The sequence below is a fragment of the Pelodiscus sinensis genome, chromosome 2 (assembly GCF_052426305.1).
Source record: "Pelodiscus sinensis isolate ZL-2025 chromosome 2, ASM5242630v1, whole genome shotgun sequence".
NCBI classification, from domain to species: Eukaryota; Metazoa; Chordata; order Testudines; family Trionychidae; genus Pelodiscus; species Pelodiscus sinensis.
The window spans coordinates 259,455,456-259,479,579 of NC_143053.1; the positions used below are offsets into that span (position 1 = coordinate 259,455,456).

The 24,124-nt window shown below is 38.8% G+C and overlaps 1 protein-coding gene across 4 annotated transcripts in view; it reads right to left on the bottom strand.

The window, feature by feature from the left end:
- SMARCC1 (SWI/SNF related BAF chromatin remodeling complex subunit C1) overlaps positions 1-24,124 on the bottom strand; it is a 139,479-nt gene that overhangs the window by 103,559 nt on the left and 11,796 nt on the right. For 2 of the 4 annotated variants that reach the window (XM_075923022.2, XM_075923024.2), the window contains exons 2-11: positions 23,245-23,364; positions 21,809-21,894; positions 20,442-20,468; positions 17,869-17,950; positions 15,908-16,000; positions 13,261-13,330; positions 8,303-8,372; positions 6,885-6,960; positions 2,531-2,656; positions 1,647-1,765 (exon numbers count right to left, since the gene is read on the bottom strand). In XM_075923022.2, the coding sequence (XP_075779137.2) occupies positions 1,647-1,765; positions 2,531-2,656; positions 6,885-6,960; positions 8,303-8,372; positions 13,261-13,330; positions 15,908-16,000; positions 17,869-17,950; positions 20,442-20,468; positions 21,809-21,894; positions 23,245-23,364 (869 nt within the window). The remainder of the gene's footprint in view (positions 1-1,646; positions 1,766-2,530; positions 2,657-6,884; positions 6,961-8,302; positions 8,373-13,260; positions 13,331-15,907; positions 16,001-17,868; positions 17,951-20,441; positions 20,469-21,808; positions 21,895-23,244; positions 23,365-24,124) is intronic. The other 2 variants (XM_075923023.2, XM_075923025.2) reach the window with 1 other exon arrangement.

A 24,124-nucleotide genomic window follows, 5' to 3' on the forward strand; every position in this document is an offset into this window, starting at 1 on the left:
GGCAACTTAGGATATGGCAGCTTACTCCTCAAGTTGATATTAAAGGATTGTATTAGCACGGGGCTATTGTGTAACTCCCATGTCCTGACCACATTTCAGCCCAGAAAAATGTTCTGACCATTTATATTCCTCAAATGGAATATTTATAGTTTCAAATGGATAGTGCTCTTAATTCCCGTTCTGCCTTGCAATGTTGATGTAACACCTGCATTTCAGATAATCTGAGGTATTAAAAATAGTACAATGGTGGGCCACGTGTTAGTACAATCTTAGGTTAGTGACCCATTTATACATTTTTTTAAAAAGTCTGTAACAGGCACTGATGTTTAGAGATGTTACTATAAAGTTATGTAATGAACTATTTGCTGTCCCTAACTAAAGGCATTACATCTAAAAATGCTTAAAGAATACTACAAAGAATTTTTAAAAAATTGGACTTGGAATATGTCTCAATTCTTCTGATTTTGTCAGAGGAATGTGAGCTCTTATACCACAGTCAGTGTGGATGTGTGTTAAATGTTCATTAATCATTCAAGTTAAATAGGAGTAGCCAAAAAAAATCCCTTCTCCTCTTAATTGCCCAAGTTTAAATCTCTTGCTTCTTACCATTTCACTAGCTCATTATTCAGAGTTTTAGTTTAAACGAGACCTGATCTAATGCATCCAATGTAATTAACAGAAAAATGAAAACAAAATCCACACAAATCAAAACCTTTACCTTCTAAAACCCCTTTTGGTCCTTTTTTTTAATATGTAAAAGCAACATTGAAGAGAAAATCCCAATAAAAATAATTTCCAGATCACTAATAATCAGTAAGGAATGGTCTGCATTAGGAAGGTCGTACCAAAGTAGCTACCAGAATTAAAAATTCTCTCTAGTCATCCAGGTGCAAAGTCCTCATTAGGGATGTCATAGTGTAACTGTATAAACGGTTAACTGTCACAGTTACACACAGGCCCTCCATATCCCCCTGCTGACTCTGTATCAAAGCGGGCTGGAGAGAGGGGGGAGCTGGTGCTCATGGGGAGTCAGTTTTAAAAACTGGCGCCCTGCGCATGCCAGCTCCCATGGAGCCACCTCCCTTCCCCCTTGTATGTAAACGTGTACTCACTGAAAATTATCAAAATAAACACATTTTAACATCCCTACTCCTCATTGTAAATGTCTAAAATATTTTAAACATTAAATAACTTAAATTGGTTCAATTTAAATCAGTAATTTACAAGCATAAACTAAAATGATGTAACCAAGCTTAAAATTTTATACATGTATCTATCTACAAGAGGGATTTACTCCTGCATTCCTAGATTAATCTAATTGCATCAGGAATACTTTTCTAGTATGGACAAATCCTAAATCTAACTTAATGATCTCTGCCTCTCAACGGTGGAGTTCTAATGGTTTAGAATAAATTATTGCACCAGACTTTCATCCATATGCCTGCAACACATTCCCTTTACATGATCAAAGAAATTAAACGTACAATGTTAAAAATTCATACAATCCAATTGTAAACACATGGTTACATTAACAACAGTCTGATATGGGGAGCAAATGGAGGAATCCGACTGTTTTCAAAAGCCCTCTCTGCTTTTGTTTCAGCCTGGGCAATGTTCATTTCCAGTTGTCTGATCCTGATACTCACCCTTTCTTTCCAGTCTTTTTCCTCGATTCTACTGGAGTAGGAGGAGGAGAAGGTGAATGCTTTCTTTTCCTGGTACTTGCTGCTGCTTTCCTGTCTCTTCTCTCAGGGCTACGAACAGGCTGTTAGAAAAGTGAAGTTGTCAGTCAGTAGCAATTACCACAGCTCTTTAAAACTAAGAAAATTGAAGACCTTTCCTAATATGCCCTGCACCTGCATGCCAAAAGTAAAACACTTTCCAACAGCACTTCACAAGCAACCAAGTTCAGCTCCAGAATACCCACATCACAATGTGAAAAGTGACCTGTACCATTTTTACACCTAACCTTTAACTGCTGGCATGGCTGTGTGCCACAGAAATGGGCTTTTAAAACACAGGAGAGTCTAAAAGCAAACCTCAGACTTGTCTGAAGCACTCTGCCCACTCACAATGAGGAACATTTGCATTTAATCTTGAACTCTGAATAACTGTTAAGAATAGCTAGTATTTTTCAGTGTTTTCCCTAGTTACACTGACATGGTGGGGAGGGTTAGTGGTCTCAACATGTACTTCAGGCAAAAGAAATAAGAAGCAATTTAAGATCTTAACTTTCATATCAATTTAAACCCAATTTAAGACTGCAGGAGAAAAAGTAAAATAGGCCCCATACTTATTTTTGGAGAAAAAAAGATATACTTTGTTGTGTCAAAGGGAAATACCAAGTGTATCCATTTTCCAGAAGGGTGTGGTATAATTGCATTTATATGTGATCTTTTTATCATTAACTCTTGAGAAATTAGCACCTAATTTAGTAGCTTTGATTCCCAAAAAGTCTGACATACATGGCAGTAACGATCATAACTAATGCTGCTAAATCAAGTCACCCACCAACAGAGAAACACCATACCTCTTCATTCTTCATAGAGATTCGCTGGCGAAAACTCACTGGCTTCTTGTTCTCATCCACCTCATAATCCTCTTCATTCATCCATTCGTTGAATATATCTGTGTCCAGAATCCATCTGGCATGAACCTAACAGCAAATCCAACAAATACTGATGTCAATAAGTAAAGTCTCACTCATGCCAATATTTCTACACTAGCTTTACACTTGAACACAAGCCTCCATGAACAATCCAGTAAGATTCTAAGAAAGGGGAGTACTATAATTTGGTTATCACAGTTGGAGGTTTTGGAAAGAATTTACTGGTTTCCTATGTACCAAATTTAAGATTCAGTTAACTGCGTAAGGTAATGCAACAAGGTAATTATGCCAAGTAAGTTTATTGGCCTACCCCTTATTTCTGCTCCTTAGTTATTCTAAGGTCAGGTCTACACTAAAAAGGGAATATCGAATCAAGATACACAACTCCAGCTATGTTAATTACGTAGCTGGAGTCCACGTATCATGTTTCAAGTTTCCCCCACAATCCTCACAGCCTGAGGCTGATGGGAGCAAATGTTCCCATCAGCTTCCTTTACTCCTCACAGGAGCAAGAGCCCCAGACACTGATGGAGGCACCCTCTGAGTTCAATTTAGTGAGTCTTAACTAGTCTTACTAACTCAAACTCTGGAAAATCAATCGCAGCAGCGTTGATATTCCATTTAGTGAAGACATGCCGGGGTCATTTGTGCTGGTAGGTGAAAGCTCTTGTTGGGACAATTCTGTATGAACGTGTCATTTTGAGATTAAATATATTTAAACTACATTCTGTACAAAAACCTTTAAGTTATAAGAAGGAACATCTTCGTGATCACAATCCAGTTCCCAGGGGATAGTTGTCCCAATGACAGAAAAATGCTCAACTGGAATCTTTGTTGGAAGTCTCAATAGAAAGCTCAAGGATTGAACTTCCCCCTCATTTGTAAAGTAAGGGAAGCTTGCACTGATGCCATGCCTTTTCTGGGAATGAAGACAGAACTTTTGTGTCTCAGGCTAAAGTTAGCCTCTTTCTTAACCTGTACTAAAGTAATACATATACATGAACTATAGTATGTTTCAAGATACTGATTATATTGACATTTATAGAGCAGATATTTGGAAGGAAACCCCTACCAACTCAACAGCACTAAAAGCCTAGCAAGATTCTGCAAGATACATTACCAACCATTATTAGGCTTTTCCCGTGCCGTTTTAAAGACCGATATGTACTTACAGGAGACTATGCAATAAATGATTGTTATGGACAGTGATGCATGTTTCTTAAAAAGCTAATTAAAAAGAGAAATTTTACCAAATACATGTAAAGTCAACATTTTGGGACAATGCCAACTTTTGACAGTCAGTTTCAGTAATGCACCCTTCTCTACTCACTGTTTGACCCTTTGACCTCTATATACAAAGCAGGGGTAGTGGGAAAAACAATGAAACTCTTCACTTCAGTTGAAGTGGTCCAGAGGGCAACTATTTTTGTCAACTAAGGCTTTTCATGAAATGCAAATGGCTTTATGTTTTAAGAAACAGTCAGACCACATCACCCCTGCCTTCATCATGCTTCAAAGCAGCACTGGTTCCACCTAACTCCCAGAAATTTGTAAGATAACCAATAAATAGTCTGCACCATGCAAAGGTGTAAAAAGGAGAGGAGGAAGCAGAAGAAGTGAAAAAGAGTTTTCAACTAGCTATGGAAGACTATCTAGAAAGCCTGGACCAGATACTTATTTATTTGGATAACTTCTTTGAATGGGATTCTAATTTAAATATGTGAGTAATAAAAGTGGGCTTAAGCTTGACTTTAATATTTAAAACAAGTTATAAAAAGAGTTATTTATAAAATCAACCCCACCACTCTCCAATCATCCAACGAAAATTGTCTTCACTTGATCTGACCACAGACCTTCTCTTGCATCACCTCTAAACAAATTAGTAACAGAACACAACAGCATGAAATGTTCTCTATGTATAAATGCAAAATAATAATTGTAATCTTTATTACTGGTTTATTCTAATTGTCTCCTCATCTTGTTTTCTTTCAATGAATTAAATCAGAGAGAAATCACTGTGCCAGACTGACAGACCTCTAATCATGTAAATGACCTAAATCAAAGCCTGCTATTGTTCTTTTGAGCCCTTACAAGTTCAACAGACCAGGAAGCATTGACTTAGTTTTCATAACAGCAGCAATGGTAAGAGTTACAGTAAATCATAAATCTTTTAACAAAAGATGTTAGTAACTGTGCAAACATCACTGTAACAATCCATAGCTGCTTTTCATGCAAATGTTCTAAGGTGCTACACCTCCAATGTTATATTCATGCACTGGGCAAACTGAAATCAATCCAAGGGACATGAACTATGCAATGTGCTCAACAGAGCTTGCAGACATTGGCATCCATTTCAGGACTGAGCCAAACTGCAACCAGACTCAAGGGCTTAAATCATTAGTATGAATAAAGCAATTGGGCAAATGTAGGGAAGCTCTTAACTGATCATTCCCAAAACAGTAAGAATTGATTTCAGTAAAGTGAAAGACCACATTTTCTTCAGCATCTTTAAAAGGGAAGGAGCTACCTGCAAATTGTTAAACTTCTCAATGGAAAAAGAAATCTGAATTTTAATTTCCAATACTTTGACCACTGCTATGGGGGGTACTAGAGCAGTTCTTACAACAGCAAAAGTCGTACTTCATAATACTGTATACAAATTCAGTTATTATGGTACTTTCTGCTTTCATTAAAGAATGTCAAACCACTTTACAAAAAGCATTGCTAATTATATCCGTAACTGTTGTTTGAGATGTATTGCTCGTGTTCATTCTACATTAGGTGCATGCATGCAACATGCACTGCTGCCAAAGGTTTTTCCATTAGTGGTATCCATTGGCCTGGCTCTAATGCTCTCTGGAGCCACAAGCATATGTGCTGCTATAAGGGTCACCACTGGCTATGCATCTTCTCAGTTCCTTCTTGCTGGTAACCCTGACACAGAGATAGGAGAGAGGGTCATAGAACGGACATGAGCAACACAACTGTAACAGAAAGGTTAGGAACTGTTTTTTCCTTCAAGGTGTTCATTCGATGTAAGTGACTCAGACGCAGTACGCCAAGAGGCAGGCTCGGAGTTCACAGACTTTCTGACAGCAACAGGACTGTCACTTTCTGCTCTCCTGAAATTGGCATTGTTCTGGGCCCGTTGGGCAACAGCATAGCAAGATGCAAAGGTATGTACTGAAAGTCAGGTTGTAGCCCTGTAGGAAAATGACCTGGTTCTTAACGAATTGAGACACCACCTTTGGCAGGAAAGCCAGGTGGGGTGCAGGTAGTGGATTCTGATACAAGGGTCTTGGTTTCAGAGACCTTTCTGGCTGAGGTAATTGCTACCAAGAAGATGACATTCCAAGATGGAAATAGCAGAGGGTAGTGGCTTGAAGGAGGGGACTCATAAGAAATAGGTTTAAGTCCCATGAAGAGAGTGGCTTACGGACCTCAGGTTAGAGCCTCTCCAGCCCTTTCAGAAACCGTAATATCATCTTGGAAGTACACTTATCTGCCACTCACTAGAAGGTGGAAGGCTAAGATGGCTGCTAATTGCATCCTCATAGATGTGAAGGCCAGGCCTTGCTGCTTTATGTGGAGCAAGGAGTCCAAGACAGATTGAACAAAGGACATACCAGTGGGACAGCAGGGGAATTTATTGAGATCAGTGATGTCAGGGTTTAATCAATTAAATGGTTAACTGATAAGCATTAGCTTATTTGTTAACCTTACTGGTTAAACTCCCAGGAGTTGCCTGGAGCTTGTGGCTCCGGCAGCTGCCGGAGTGTATAACCAATTGAAATTAAACTGGTTACATGGTTAGGGTTTTTTTTTTATTACTATTATTTTTACATCCCTACTTGATATGCCCATACCAAGAAGCATTTCTACGTGGTAGGTAGACAGCCCTGTATACAGCTTTCTATTATCTCGTAAGACCTGCCAGACCTGTTCTGAGCAAGCCTGTTCTTCTGAATTCGGTCATGCAACATCTATACATTTAGTTGCAGGAAGGAGATTATCACTGACATAACGGGGATATGTCACTTCCTCTTTCCTACTCTCTATAGTCAGGAGAAGCAACATTCGGGTTATCTCAATACTGAAGAGATGTGAGGGTCCTTTTACGTTAAGTGTGATATTAAAATATGGACTGACTTTTTCCGTGTGAGTGGGGGGAAACTGTTAATGCACATGCATCATCCTTCCAAAAAAACCTCCATAACAGCACCTGAGGATGCAACACACTTAAATAACACTCCAGAACAATTTTAAAAGTGCTCACCTTCCATGGTTTCTCTGGAATAGGAGCATCTTCAATTTCAGCATCAATATCACTAGCATGAACCCAAGTATCATAGCTAAAAGGAAATCAGATGAGAAAAAATGAATTAGTTCTCTTTGTTGTTCCTTCCAAAAATCACTGGCAAGACTGCCATCAAAGCATTTTCAAATCATACCAGTGGGACAGAATGGTATCCAGTTATTTTCTATCAAAAGAACAATACAAAAATTTACATTTCTGAGTTAGACATTTATGAAAAGCTCACAACAGTAAAACCATATGTTTTCTGATAATTTCAGGTTTTGAGGGGGTTTAAGGGAATTCAAGAGTGAATTCTTATTTCTCTGCACCATTAATTTATTAAGTTGCCTCCATGTTCCATAACCTTATCTATTTTAATTAAGATTCATTAGGCCCTGAAAATAAAGGGCAGCAATCCAATCTTTCCCAAAAGCCTCTAGTTCTATAGAATCCATCTGACCATTATTTCCTGTTTCATCAAATTATATGCCATCCCAAAAAATGGTTGCTTATAACAATACAACCAACTAGGGATGTAAAATCCTGTTTAAAATATTGCTTCTCATGTGTGGCCTCTGACTGATTTTTCACTGGATCAGTGGCCCCTGACCCAAAAAAGGTTCTCCACCCCGCTGTAGAGCTTATGCCTGCGTAACCCTCTATAGTATGCACAGCCTATATTGACAGAAGTTTTTATGTTGGTGTAGGAATGCCACCTCCTTCAACTAGATTAGCTTAATTAACAAAAACAATCTTCTGTCAATATAGCTGGGCCTACACTGAAGGTTCGTCAGCATAGCTCTGTTGGTCGGGATGTGTTTTATTCACACTCTGACACACACAGCTATGCCAATATAACTTTAAAATGTTGTCAGAGTGAACAAAATCTCGCCTTTCTAGTTCTAGGTACTGTAATAATTACTAGGTCACTAGCATGAGACCAATACTCTGTGCACTGGGTGCTCTAGCCTATGTTCAATCATTAAAAAATGTGTGCAATCATTAAAAAAAAACCCAAAACAATCAAATAGTGTGCAAAATGGCGAAAAGAAGGGAGATATTAAACTTTTATTTGATGTGAAACCAACAAGCTTGACCTTGTGCCTTTATTCTGTAGGACTAGAAAAGAAGAGTACAACCGCAGACCAGATAAAGCTGGGATGTCACCATTTTGTTTGAAAAACGACATGCAAGTTCACTAAACTCAACCACAGCTATGAAGCTACAGAAGGTAGTTTGATCTCAGGAGAAATACATCCAATAAAGCAAGAGGAAGAATTCACTTGTATGAGATGATGGATTAAATTATCTGCAATTTCAAACTGCTATGATTTAACCCCTCTCTTTTTTTAATATAAGCTTTTTCAGGATTGAGAGATGAAGGTTTTCTTCCCCACCTGTCTGGATAAAAGCCCCAGTGCACCAACACTTGCTTATCCTTCTTCATTACAGGTCTCAACCATTCATCTGCAATATGAAAACAAAGTCAGATTTAAATAGTGAGCTAACTCAAGCAGTTTGTCTCTGCCATAATCAGAGCAGAATTTATTTCAGTCACCTCCAATAAATGTCAGATGCAGCAGGGAAGCTACAGGCTTTTTTGTTTTGTTTTTAATGATGCATTTCCTTAATTGAGATAGTGCGCTAGGGTAACCAGCAAGATATCATTAGTTTCTGTCTAGACTGTGCATCTGTCCTAAAACCTCTACTATTGGCCTTTTGGGGGGATGTGCATTGGGCTATTATGAATGCAAGATCCACAGCAAAATGAGATAGGTAAATAGTAGAGCTGCTGAAAACTTAGGTCATCTGAGCAGCCTTTTCATCACATTCCAGTTTAAATGATCTTTTTAAAATAAAGTCTTTTTAGGCCCCTATAGATCCACAAATAGTCCCTAAGGCCAATTCATCCACAGGAATAAACCCACTTGAAGAGTTAGTCTGTGGGCACATGCAGTGCCAACAATAGAGATGTAAACCCCTGGGTCACTGGCTAATCGCCAGAGTTTTACTACCCTGGTGACTGGTTAATGTGTAAAGGCTTGGAAGTGGTCACTTAAGGTACTAGAAGAGGGGGAGGATTTCTGGATGATGAGAGGTAAAGTTGGATTAAGATTCTAGCCCAATAGTTCACAAACTTTTGCACTGGTGAGTCCTTCCATATAGCAAGCCACTGAGTAAGTTAAAAACATTTTGTTGTGTATTTAACACCATTATAAATGAAGAGGCATAGTGGGGTTTGGGGTGGACATTGACAGATTGCAACCCCCCCACCACCATGTTTGAAAACCCCTCCTCTAGTTTGCCCTCAAAAGTTCTACCTTTCCCAGCCTGCTCCCTGGTTCTAGCAGTTCCTCTCTCCCCGTTTGCTGACAGTTGCTAACTCCTAAAATACCAGGCTGAGACCATGGTAAGGAGCAGAAACAGCTCCTGCAGTACAAGGTTCAGTAAGAAGCTGCTTAAGAGGCAAAAGTAAGGTAGAAAGAGACAGGAAGGCTAGTTCCCCATGACAAACATATCTGTTCTAACTACTGTAAGGTTTGAAGCCCAACCTTTTCCCTTCCAAACTTTTTCTTGTCAATTAGCAACTATTTATACCCTACCCACTAAACACCCGGCCCCCGGGGTCCTTGTCAGAGCTCTGCACATCTGAAACTCAAAACTCCAGTCATCTGAAGAAGTGGGCTGTGCCCATGAAAGCTCAGGATACCATCTACATGTTTTGTTAGTCTATAAAGTGCTACCAGACCATTTGTTATTTTTTAAGTTTATCCTGTACAGACTAACTCAGCTACATAAGAACATAAGAATGGACATACTGGGTCAGACCAAAGGTCCATGCAGCCCAGTATCCTGTCTACCAACAGTGGCCAATGCCAGGTGTCCCACAGGGAGTGAATCAAACAGTTAATGATCAAGAGATCTCTCTCCTGCTATCTATCTCCATCCTCTGACAAACAGAGGGTAGGGACACCATTCCTACCCATACTGGGTAATAGCCATTTATGGACTTAAACCTCCATGAATTTATCTAGTTCTCTTTTAAATCCTGTTATAGTTCTAGCCTTCACAACCTCCTCAGGCAAGGAGTTCCACAGATTGACTATGCACTGTGTGAAGAAGAACTTCCTTTTATTTGTTTTACCCCCAGAAGCTTCTGAATACCCAGTCACTCATTCCACTGATTTGATTTACACCCATCACAGGCATTAAACCAGATATAGTATACCAGAAACAACAACAACAAAAAATGCTCCTCTTTCAGGAAGATGGCTTTGAAGTAGACATACTAGCCTCACATGAGGGAAAATTCAGATTCTAAAGCAAGAGTGATAATCTAATCTGACCTCCTGCATAGTAAAAGCCATAGAACATCCCCAAAGTAATTCCTAAGGCACAGTTTTTAGGAAAAACATATGCTGACTCTGCAGAACTTCCAAGACAATACTGGCCTCATGAATCCAATTTTTGTTCCCTTCATGTAGAACACTATTAGTAAACCACCTGTAATGACACTTGGATACTTGCTAAACCAGGGACAATGAACATAAGCTTTTGCTTATCTTGCAGTAAGAATGTGAGCATGATTGAATATAGAGCATGCCTCTATATGAAACCATGGTACGCCCGCATCTTAAATACTGTATTCAGATGTGGTCGCCTCATCTCAAAAAGATATATTGGCATTGGAAAAGGTTCAGAAAAGGGCAACAAAAATATTAGGGGTTTGGAACGGGTCCCATATGAAGGGAGATTAAAAAGATTAGGACTTTTCATCTTAGAAAAGAGGAGATTAAGACAGGATATGATAGCGGTTTCTAAAATCATGACTGGTATGGAAAAAGTGAATAAGGAAAAGTCATTTACTTGTTCCCATAACATAAGAACTAGGGGTGACCAAATGTAATTAATAGGTACCAGGTTTAAAACAAACCAAAGGAAGTTTTTCTTCACACAGTGTACTGTCAACCTGTGGAACTCCTTGCCAGAGGATGTTGTGGAAACCAGGACTTTAACAGGATTAAAGAAAGAACTAGATAAATTCATGGAGATTAGGTCCATCAATGGCTATTAGCCAGGATGGGTAGGAATGGTGTCCCTAGCCTCTGTCAGAGGCTGGGAATAGGTGACAGGAGAGGGATTGGTTGAAGATTCCCTGTTCTGTTCACTCCTTCTGGGGCACGTAGCATTGGCCACTGTCGGCAGACAGGACACTGGGCTAGATGGACCTTTGGTCAGACCCACTCCAGCCGTCCTTATGTTCTTATTACACTTAGATATATATCTGGCACCACAGAATCAATAGTGGTTTTTCTGAATGATTCCAGTTGTTTCTAAAGGATGTGTTAAAGCATTTATATTTTTCCTCCATGGCAATGGAGAAAGGCAAGAAGCATTTAGATAACTGGAGAACACTACTCAAACTGATTTTTAAATGTAGTTCAGATTGAGAGTCTGAATTACGAAAAAATATTTCTTGAGTTCATGGCTACCTGCAATAAAGCCATCTTTAAAGCTCAATCAAATCAAGACTTAAACAGAGCCACCTAGCTCCATCTAAGAACTGCACTCATTCCTATTAAGGAGGGGGGGAGGGAGGGAGGGAGGGAGAGAGAACTTCTGAACATAAATGAGATAGCTATATACTAGCATTATGTCCCTGGGAGTGCAAAACACATTCAACAAAGGATACCAAAAGATAAAACATAACATGCTCCAGTCTACACACAGACAAAACACTCCCATCTAGTGGAAATCAGTTGCAAATACGCAACTCATCTCTATTTCAACTTTCTTTATAGTATCTCACTTTTGCTTCAGGGAAATCCAGTCTTCCCTTCTCCCCCAAAATAAAATAAAATTGGAGAATGAAATTTGAAAAAGTAACTTTTTGTATTCTTAGCTTAACATGTATGATACACGCATAATAAAATGCTCCTAGATAAACTATGCAACTTCACACAATAGCCTCATTGAAAACTACTATAGTCTTGATTTATCTAACACACCCATTTCATTGATTTTCACTGCCACTTGTGGCTTAAAGCAATTCAGATACACATGCAGGGAAGCAAGGATGCTAATCATACTTCTATCCCTATGAAACTATATCAAAGTCGTTTTTAATTCTCATAAGTTTTATTTTGGCTCCTGTGTTCTCTACCACAGATTTACTTCTATTTCTTAAAAGGTCCATCAAGAAAGAGGAGAACATTTAACCTTTTTGATGATTTGTATATTCTCTCAATCCTATCTCATATTAGTTTTCAGTGTCATTTTTATACGTAGTCACCAAAGTCTCAATGTGGTTCCATTTTAGCCATAATCCCCTTGAAATAAATAACTTTGTATGGATTCTCTCTACCACCCAGAGATCGGGGCAAATACAAATCAACAAGGTGAGATCACTGGGAGAGATGGCCCAACTCAGGCTCTGTCTCAAGCCTTGACTATCCAACCAATTTGCAAACATTTTGTAATCTGTAGCAATTCCTTCCTTTGGCTCTCCTAGAGTGTTGATCTTCCTTTGCATCTCCTCTAACTATAATTCAGAGGCACAGAATAATCTGTTTTGCACAGCACTGAGCACGCTGCCAGTGCTTAATGTTAATTAGGGATGTAAAAAATGCATTTAAAAATGTAACTGTGTAACGGCTAAAAATCATAGTGGCTACATGTGCTGCAGAGCCTGCAGCAAAGCACGGGCCCTGCTCTGAAGGAGGCGGCTTTGGTGATGCAGTGAAGCTACCTGCCTGGGAGTGTGATTGACTGGGGCTGCTGCCAGTCCCTCTCCTGGGGAGGAGGCTTCGTCACAGGTCCTGCAGCCAGCTCCCCAGGAGTGGGGCTGGCAGCCCTCACCAGCCCCTCTCCTGGGTAGCCAGCATGTAATCTGAGGCTGGGGATTGGACAGGCCCACCACAGACAGAGGGAGCTCCAGCGGGCTCTGTGGGGCTGGAGCAGCTCCCCAGCCAGAGGGCTGCTTGGTTAACCAGACCTGGTAAGCCTCAGCCATTAAGGGTGAGGCTACTGGTTAATCAGTTAAGCTTTTAAATCTCTAATGTTAATAGGACAGACTTTCAAATCAAGGCCTATATCATATGCTTTCCAGAAAATATAGACCCAGCTCTATATAAAAAAATACCACCTTCCCCCCCTCCTTCTCCCGCCCACAGATTGTGACACAGGACATTTAGGACTACAAACCATTTACAATCAAATCTCGACAGTTACTGCTTTTAGAACAGCTCTCAGTATTAAAATTAGTGCATTTTCCTACCTAGGGGCTTTGTATAGAACTTTAGCAGTTAAGTGTTTTAGTTACAAGATTCATAGAGATCAACTCTGTATTATTTACCATCATCCAGTGAGGTAGGATTAGGATAAATATGATGGGTGGCTTTTGCCCTCTCATCAGTGACGGTTCCCTAGGGAAAAAAGTGAAACATGCTTGAGAATCCATAGCAGAATGGAAATAACTTCCTCCTACAAACAGAAAAAACTTTCCATTTTATAAACACTAATGAGTGATTTTTAGTTACAATATAGTAAGATCCAGAATATAAGCATTCAACTCAATTACTGCCACTATTCTGAAAAGTAGTAAACAATTCATCTTTTGGAGATTACCTCTTTCCCCTAACTATGCTTTTATATATTTTAAAAAGGATTGCTTCTGGCACACAATCCTATCTCTTTCTGGTATCGCCTTGGGCCTTCTCACCTTCAATCTTTTCTTTCCTTTCACTGATTTTTCTTTCATCATACTTCATTTTCTCAAACCTTGATCTATGCAAGTCTATTGTGTACATTCCTATGAGAAGACACCTATAACTGAGTAAATATAAACACACTGATCCAAACTGTAATTTTTAAAGTGATACTATCAACTTGATTTTTTTAAAATAGACTAAAAAAACTACAATTTCTGATGGAGCCTCCTTTAAATAATGTGTCCTGAACTTTAAAAACAAACTTTTAAAAAAAGATCCTTTAAAAATAGAGGGTTGTTCTCCTCCCCCTTCAATTTTAAAAGGATCTGTTTAACAAAGGAAAAGACTACAAGGGAGAAAACAATGACACTGACAACATTCAAAGGTCTGTTAAATGTTGTATTAGTCAATTATAAAAGATTGATTTTTCTCTGACTTGTTTGTCAGTGTAATCTGAGGTTTTATTTGTAATTGTAAAATATAACCATGCCTATGTGAAATTGTGTATTTTCAAGCTGATAGTGTCCATTTTCAACTGTTTACTGATTTTTTTAAAAAAGAATCAAGAATAAATTAGAATATCCAGCAGATCATCAGCAGAGGGGAAAAAAGTTAGACGACCTAGGCATCGGAGAAGACACACATTTGAGATGAGAACAGAGTATATGAGAGATACCACCAGAAGGCTGCTCAGGTGGCAGAAGCTGAAGAGGTAAAGTTCTTTGCCCCACTGATAAGATCACAGAAAAGGACACAGGAGAGGCAAGTAATCTTTCAGAAAAAAGGAAAGACAACAAAGGGAGGAAGGACCAACAAATAGGATTAAAAGCTTTTGGAAATAGACATTTTTAATTAGGACCAGAAGTGAACAAATAAAAAGTGTGTCAAAAAATTAAATTCTGAACCCCAAAATTAAAATTCTGCAAATGTATGTCAAATAAACATGAAACATACTTGAGAATCCATAGCTGCACAGATGCGGGAGATTACTATGAAGATCCTCTCAGGGGACAGATTCAGCAGTGAAGCTGCAAACACCCTGACACGGTGCAAGGACAGAGCCTGTCCCAGAAACACCTCAGAGCCCTGCCCCTCTGTGCCAGGCAACAGCAATTTTCTTCACTGTGCTGCAACACCAGTGCAAACCCAACCTTTGATCTACAAGCAGTAAGTGGTCCGTCCATAAAAGCAGCCAACAAATTTTTGAAAATAAGCAGCAACCTTCTGAAAGGCACCAAAAATATCTGAACCCTTTTTTATTCTGTGTAATGAGGCTAACTTCACTAACTTCATAAATTTGGTGTGAATATTAAGACTATTGTCAATTGTCTCAACATATATCAGTAGCTGATTTGCATCTGTACTCTAGTGTCAAAGGAAATTAAGAATTGAGCATAATTTTGGTTTAACTTTTCTTTCCACGTGTTCATGCACCTCAAAGTCTTTGCCGAAACCGTATACCGAGAAAGATAATGTTTCAAATATTTTAACCTTTTTCTCATCAAATGGAAATGACTTTTCCACTGGCATTGCACATTGTTTTACTATTTTGTCATCATTCTGGTTCTCAAGCTGCCAATGGCTAACACACAACAAGATGTAGGACACAGAGCTCTAACGAAACAACACTGCTCACTGAAAACTTTGCCTTTTAGATCAGTAACAACGGCACCCTGATATCAGCATTTGTCATAGTTGGCTTTGTGACTGAAGCTATAGAAATGGTTCAAGATATTTTCTTTTGTCCCTACCATGACTTACAAACCTATGAGGTACAGGGGCTTATGTCCTTTTTCAGTAATAGATATTCACATTCCCTCCATTCATGAAAGACTCCTCTTTATAATTCTGTCATGAAGTAAAACAATTTCAGACAAAAGTATCAGCCATGGGTTTGTCAATGCAACACTTCCCACTACACTTTTGGTGCAGTGGATATAGACCTGATGTTTCAGCATGTATGCAATTCAAGGAAGTGTACAACCAGTCCCCCTAGTGATTGGACTTCCACACTGAAACAAACACTTCATACTCTTAGGATGTTTATCGCAGCAGAAAGGTTGAGAAATAAAAATAAATGTCACAGAAGAATAAATCCCCTGTTAATAGGCCAAATAAAATGATCTCACAGAACGGATGCAGTCAAGCCACCAGTTGCCCATTGTTCCTCTGTACTATTTAATTTTTAGAAGCCCAATTCTAAAGTAATACATCTACAGTTGTCCTTTATAAATAGCTGCAAAAACGTAATCTGCAAAAATGCCAGGCTCCTACAAATTCCGTATCTGTTACCTGGTGACGTTTAACAATGTCCTTTAGTTTATTAGCCAACTTCAGTTCAATATCTGGAATGAGGTAGATTGTTGGTCTGCTCAGACAATTATTCTAGAGGAGAAAAGACAAACTTTAAATCAGAAATGAGTGGATCAAATGCATGAACCTGTCAGGAATTACTGAATTAAACATTGTTGCTTGGCAAACATTAATGCAAAGGGTTCTGTGCAGAGTCAATTAGGCATTTTTGTGCCTATGGTGAGCAAGCAATATATGTACCCCTTAAAGGTGATGTGTGGGGGAGGGCAGAAGGATGTGGGGTTATATGTTCTCCACCTCTGCCATTTAGTACAGATGTTTTCAAACTGTGGGCACACACCCCTCCTGCCAGAAACTGGTAGAAGCTGTGACTAGCTGGCTGACTAGCAGGCCTCCTTGCCATGTTCCCTGACCTAGGCTACCTCTGCATAGTTGGGTACTCCCCAGGCAGGGTGGGCGACACAGCTCTGAGTCATGTCCCAATGCACTCTTGCCTCTCCCCCTGACGAGGCCTGGCACAAGCCAGTGCCCCCCTGGAGCTTGTTCCTGTCTGCAGAGCCTCGCTGCCATGATATGCTCCAGTAGAACTAAGGCAGCAGTGAGTAAGTACCTCAGGGAACATCTCATGGCAGCTGGGCTCCACGGGTAGGCAACCGCTTCAGAAGGCGTCATCAGCCAGGGCCAGGCTCCACTAAGGAAGTAGTAAGAGTGCAGTGGAGGCGCAGTTCAGAACTGTACCACCACTCTGCCTACAGACCACTCAAGTGTCCAGAGGCAACCTGGCTCAGGGAGTACTGCTGGGAAGCCAGTCAGTCCCCCAACTCCCACAGCGTGGACAGCAAGGGGCCTGGGTGGGCCAGTGGCTCCCATCAATTTCTGATGCTGCTGTTTCAAAACCACTGTGCTAAATGGAAGGCAGACATGGGGTTGGGGGGAGAGGGTGACCCTGTGACACTTTTTAGGTTTTTGGGTGATTTTACTAAGTTGCCTGAAAAGTACATTTTGAAAGTAAAACAAGCACAAATACTCGCCTAGGTCTAGATTACCACAGAAAACAATCCCTGATGTAGTAATGAACTTATTTTGTAACTGACCTGCTCTGGAGGGAAAGTGAGAAAAATCATTGTACTGGCATGCAGAGCTTTTCCACTTTTAAGTCAAGGATTCAACTTTGACTCCGAATAGGAATGAGCTGCTACCCGTATGGTAGCTGTTCCGTGGCTCAGACAAAATGAGCTCGTGTTTCAGTCTGTTTACTAATGGAGAGGTATCTTCATCAGAAACAAAACACGAACTTTCACCCTTGCTGGCAGTCTCAGAGGAGGCAAGGGTGGACTTGGATAAACAAAACTGATCTGCTCACTTGTAGAGATGGGCCCTCCAAGTCCGGACTGAGGCACGTTGATGGGAAGTTAAAGTTTCTAATGCGGCTGTTCGTAATGTACTTCAACACTTGCCCTGATAACCCAGAACCTCTCAAGAGCAGTAAATCACTTTTTGCTTTAAGATAAAATGGCCAGGCATTTTCAAGAATAGTTCGATTTTACAATTTTTTAAAACTTTATTTCCTAAATTCTAAGCACATTGTTTTAACCTATTAAAGATACTGGATTATACAGGCGCACAACTGTATTTTAAAGTTAAAAACTAGTTATCTAACAATTTTAAAGCTCAAAATTATTTTCCTACCCTATCAGGTTTCTCTGTACTAAGTATTTCCCCAACTCATCTGCACTAACTAGTTTCAGAAATTCTCTGAGAAGATGAGATTGAAAAGAAAAGCTACATTCAAACAGAAATTCAAGAAAAGTACAAAGTTTGGAATTGTTATGAAGGTCACACTTGAGGGACCTAAGAGCTAAAAGTCCATTTCCTCAAAGAAAATGGAAAATACATTGTGACACAAAACAGAAAATATGTATGGTTATAAAATGACTTGCCTGAACTAGTGTTTTTTCAATGTTCATGAACATCTCCACATTTCGATCCATTCGGGATGGATTCTGCAAATCAAACCGTCTCCTGTAAATAAAGAAAATGATTGAACAGATTAAAAACTTTAACTTGCCTATTTTCAACAGCAAAGCATATTTAGACTTTTTGATATTTGCTTTTCACCAAAACGTGGTATTTAAAATTATGCACATTCTGGCCGATCTTAATACTTACAGAGAACAGATTCTTACAGTAGTTGCATGCATTAACATAAATTATTAAGAGTTTTAGAGCATAATAGAAACAGTTCAACCATTACTCTTGCCCTACTTAAGAGTCCCCATAAAAAAGAAACAATCAATTCCAATCAACAAAATGCAGTTGATTTGTAAACTCTTAGTAGCACAACGGAATTCAAGGCTGAAGTTCTATTACCCAACATGACTAGCAACAAACCTTAGAGCAAGACAGGTAGCCAATTAACTACATTTCTACATTCTCTAGAGTGATCAGACAACAGCGATTAATTAAAAGCAGCTGACAACATCATTTACTTTTATTGAGACACAGCTCACAATGGCATCAGCAGCTAGAAAGAGACAGCAGCATTGAGAGCACAAGCAAATCAATTTTCATGTCTCTAAATACTGCTTTCTATTTATATTTCTGTTGCATTCACTGTGACTAGACAATTGGTTATGTTGAGCAATTAGTTGTAGGCCTACATTCTAACCTCAAAAGCATGCAGCGCATCTTAAAAAATCCACCACTGTGCTTTTTTGAACTAGGCACATCAGAAAAAGACTATTGCATGCATGGAATACTGTATATATTGTAGATGTAATTGAAACAATGCTTTATATCCATCCTGATACTGGAATCTGACCCTTGGCCTGTTATTAAGTGGGAAATCGCGACAATAACCCAAGTTATTAATTTAATGATGTAGAGACAAATTGATGTGATTTCCTTCTAAAGTTATGAGATGGGTTCATTCAAATTACGACTTACTTTCCCACTTCAGTACTAAGAATGTGGGTGATATCTGTAAAAAAATTTTAAATTTTAGGATATATACTTAGATGCTAGATGCAAGATGCAATTTGACAGGATCTAAGAGTTTCTGATCTCCAACAATTCAGCCTGCATTATTAATTTGTTAAATGCCAGCAATGTGGTTCTGAGTTTCACTTTTGCACCCAGAAGGATTAGAAAGAAAGCTGCTGATAAATAATTCAATTCAGGTTCTTAGCTGGAGTGCACGACTTTCTGTCCATGCCTAGTTCTACACACAATAAATGGGATTAAGTGGTTGTTAGTGTAGAAAAGGCGGAACGTAGCAGTATACTTAAAATACACAAAGCACCACTTATTTTCAGTAAAACACCTAAGAGATTTTTACAGCTTGTAAATATGTAATGGCATTAAGTTTTACACAACTTGAGATACAAGTTTGAATTTTTAAATTTCAAAAGTTCACATTAACCTACATAGTCATAACCTCACAATCGCATGTAATTTTATATTAAGTTACTAAATTAATCAAGAGCATTACAGCTACCTCTTCACCTTTATCTAAGGCCATTAAGTACTGCAGCATATATGGTTTTCCACATAGGAGGATTTTTATAGTACACCAGAGAGGAAACGAGACATTAACATTTGTGAAAGGTTGTTACTTTCCCTAATGGTTTCTATTTCCAACCAGTGTGATGGGATTTTTTTCCACGGGGGCTGAGTCTGTTGTAATGTCCAAAACAACAGAAAGAAGTTAAGGGTAATCGCTTATTATTGTATACTTGTCTTTCAACCTTAAAGTGAGAGTAAGTTGTCTACATTTAAATGATAATCTTGCATGTCAACATAAACGTCATCTCAAAGATTTACAGTGACCGCCAGAACAAGACACCTTAGAAAGTTGTATAAGGAACACTTCTGGACTGGTGGTCTTGATGTTCTAAAAGATTCTTGATTTTTAACTTATTATTCTAACTACCTTGATAAAAAACAAATCTTTCCCTAATTTACATACATTTACATCATTTCACAATCTTTTGGTCAAAATGTGATTAGCAGTTGCTCTGAGTGAGATTAATGGGATAAAGTTAAGCATTAGGAAAGTGAACACAAAGTTAAAACACTGAACATGTTCACAAGGAAGTTTTCAAACTCAAACTACTATTTCAACCATATTCAAAACATGATGTGTTAAGGCTTAAACATCTCTATAAATCAGATCACTAATTTTAAGTGCTTAGCTTTAATCAACTATGTTTGAACATTGTTTGTGTAAGTCAACATTAAGGATTCATTTCACTTTGTTCATACATTCACATGTTTACCATAATTTTATTTAATCTTCCACATAAAAGCACTCATCATATTATTTCTTAACATATAAGCAGCAGAATATACTGTATTGGGCAATTTAAAAAAATAACTTAAAATGATCACTAAAAGGTTCTCCTGTCTTCTCATTTAACTAAGTCTAGAGCAACAGGTTTTAGAGAACATCTCTTTGAATTACAATGATAGGGTACGTCCAGCTGCACTGGATAAGTGCATTTTTCAGACATACCTATTATGACCAGGAAAGGTACTTCTCCTATAAGACAGATCATTCACAAACAGGTTAACCAAGAGCGACAATGCATACCGTTGCAAAACAAGAATCATGCATCAGGCACATCACATTATTTGGTCAAGTCAGTGAAGGAAACATTCCAGGCTAAGGCTGATCCTCGAAGTTAAATTCTCAGGTATAAGTTCCTTCCCCATTCCACATGCACACACTCACAAGACACTACCAACTAGTTTTGAGGGATTTGTGAGAGAGGGAGGAGAGAGGATGCAGCCAAATGTCTGAGTTTTGCTCTCAATTCAGATTTCTGTAATTGGGAAGTCAAGTTTGCATGAAAAGATACATGTATTTATTTTGTGGGAGCTAGCTGTGGTGCTTTTCCATTGAGGCTCACAGGAAGCACAAGGCCCCCGAAAGACATGCTCCTCAGAATATCCTAGGCACCAGTTATTTGTGGCTAAGAATTAGCATTGTAGGATGGAGAGAAGGAGCTTCAGATAGTTAACTGATGGCAGCTTCTTATTCTTTCATATCCTGCAAATGCAGTTAGGGTGCAGAGCACTATTTACCCTACAAAAATACTAGAACATGGTTTATTCTTGCCTCTTGATTTTCTTTGGAGGTAATCTGAATACTGGTACAGTCACAGGCCTTCACTGCATTTGAAGAACTACATGAACGAAGGGAAAACGTCTGCCTTATGTTCAACTGAGTGATCACTCATTTATATTTACTATTTTTAGTTCCCAACTGAAGATTTTGCCAATTTCTCAATTAAAATAACATAAGATATAACTTCACTCTTGGGGTGAGATTTGTGAATAATAATGCATACACGATAAACATCACTGGACTCCAACTGGATGGTTTCGAACATGCCAATATTATTCAGACAGTGATTGTATATGGAACTTACATTCTGTATTTATGAACACAGATGAACAGTTACAAAGCGTTTTCTATGTATTAGTATCCAAGTGGTGTTTCATATCTGTAGGCATTAACTAATCCTAACAATACTCTATGAGACAAGTAAGAATAATCCATATTTTACAGATGAGAAAACTGAGGCACTGAGAGATTCAGCAATTTGGCCAATTTTACACAGTAAATGCATTGCAAAAATGGGATAATAAAATCAGGATATTCTGGCTTCCCAGCTGGAGCTCCATCCACCAGCCCACAATACTTCTTGACTTTAACTTTAAATTGAGCATCAACTAGAAAACAAAAATTCATTCCTCTTCTCAACTCTCTTTCCCACTCAGCTCTTTAAGGAAGTGTATTAAATTTTGAATAGTTTGAATAGGCATTTCATATGTTTAGTTTCATGCAGAATGTGTATAAATTCAAGTAAAACTTACCAGCCCTGTTCATTCTTATACTTGTAAGCAGCACCAAGAATATGACATAAGGTACCTCCAGCTTTGAAATCCATGAAGCACTTGGCCTACATTCAGGAGACAGAAGTGTGAACACTGACCAAAAGTAGCATCTTCAATGCTATGATAACTAAGACAGGCTTTGTATAATTAAATGTACACAGTTCTTTAAAGAACACAAATCCAATGAACTCACATACCATCCCATTTTCCTCTCTACCTCACTCTAAAAAGGCATGTGAATGTGCATCCGAGCCTGGGTTCATTGGTTAACCCGCATGGTTACATGCAGCTCCCACAGTGCAGCACACCCACAGTACAGCACAGATGGCAGTGGGGAGGGAGCGGAACTGGCTTTGAAGCCAGAGGCAGCAGCACAGGGAAGAGGGGTAGAGAGGCGGGAGCTGGTGCTCTTGGGAAGCTGGCGCTCTTGGGAAGCTGGCTTCACTAGCACCCAGACAGCTACCTCTCCCCCGCCCTGCTGCTGACTCCCACCCTCCCCATCCCTGCATGTAAACATGTAACCGCTGAAAATTTCACTTCAACCAAGCAACTGAGTATACTATTCTACCCATTAAAAAAAATCAGATAGATATCCAGCAATGAATGTAGAACAGCATAAACTGGAGAGTAAAAAGGTCTAATAGGTCTCATTTAATCCCCCTCTAAGACATCAATGTAAGACTCCTTTTTACAGTATGGACTAAATAGTGGAGAAAACTCTAGTTTTAAATTGGAAAGCATGCTTCAGCTTTTAACATTTTTTGCTAGGATCACTAATCAATAATCAGATGTTAAAGTGTATTTGTTTAAACATGTAACTACTGGATTTTTTTTAGAGGTTCCACATTTACATGTGGGGGAGGGGGAGCACCAGACTCTCCCTTTCCTCCCCTTCTGCCTCTGATAAAAAGGCAGCAGTGCAGGGGGCAGTTAAATTGACTGCATCCATTTAAACGTGCCTAATTAAAATATAGCCATAACTCTGAGGAATAAGCTGTGGAATCTGGTGAAAAAAATATGACCAAAGTTGAAAGTTATACAATAATACTATCAGTATTTCTGGGTCTCGCTTATAAAGATCAAATCCAAACTACAGTAAAATATTCCCATATTTGACTTTACAAAAATTACTATGCCATCTGAAAATTAAAACCATCCCACATTTTCAAATGAACTGTTGAATACTCTATTGAAATGGCAGGCTGTTGTAAGTATAAAGCTTATTTCACAACACAAGAGGACCTAAGTGCTTAGCCCAGCTACATTAAATATTGGAAACCACTCTAGAACAGCCACAGATCTACCTTCTCAGCTGGAAGTATGCCACTGTGTCATTTGGGAACAAAAATACGGAATGAATGAGAATGAAGTATGCTGCTATAATGGCAGCCTGCTCACAGCATTCAGATACTCACAGGAAGTTTGGTGAAGGCAGGATTGGTGACATGCTTGCCAAAGGCATCTTCCTGGAACTGCAGCAGCTGCACCACTAGCCCAGCCAATGTTTTATTGGTAGGAGCATCTGCCTGGACATACTGAAAAACACAAATACATACTTACTGGTGATGGGGGAGAAAGACTGTGCTATTCCTTTGGCAATTCAAAGTCCAATTCCAACAAGCTTCAGAGCACTTTTTTTTGCTAATTTTTAGAATAATATAATCTTTAAAATACATAAACAAAACTCAGTTTTAGTCCTCGAGGGTGATAATTTTAATCCCAAATAAACAACATTGCCATAATACACAAGAGATGATAAGGTATGTATTGCTGTAATACAGCTCATCAACAGCAAGGAGTGGATATCTGTCTTCTTTTGGCTTTTCAGTATTGGTTAAACCATTTTTACAATCATGGAATTTGCATTCTTTAACAGTAATTTAATTGTATGAAAAGCAATCATGTTAGAATAGTAATTATTAAGAATCAGACCCATTTACAAAATCTTTTTTTCCTGCTTATTTAATTTACTAATTTGAAGCATAATTGTAAGATTTATTCTAAGACTTGGCAAGTTTCTGTGGATCATTATCAATTCACTGGATTCCATATTCTTCAGAGAAGGATTAAACTCTTCATTACAGATAGATATAGGATTGAGATCTAGGGTTAATTCCAACAGACATACACAACTCACTAAGGAAACACTGTCTACTCCTCTCAAAAAAAATTACCCTGTGAATTCCACATTAATTCTTCCAATGTATGTATGGACTGAGCCATGGATTGATAGCTCTCATCTTCTATGACGCCGCTGGTAAGTGATTAAGCCAATCCTTGATTGAAAAAACCGAT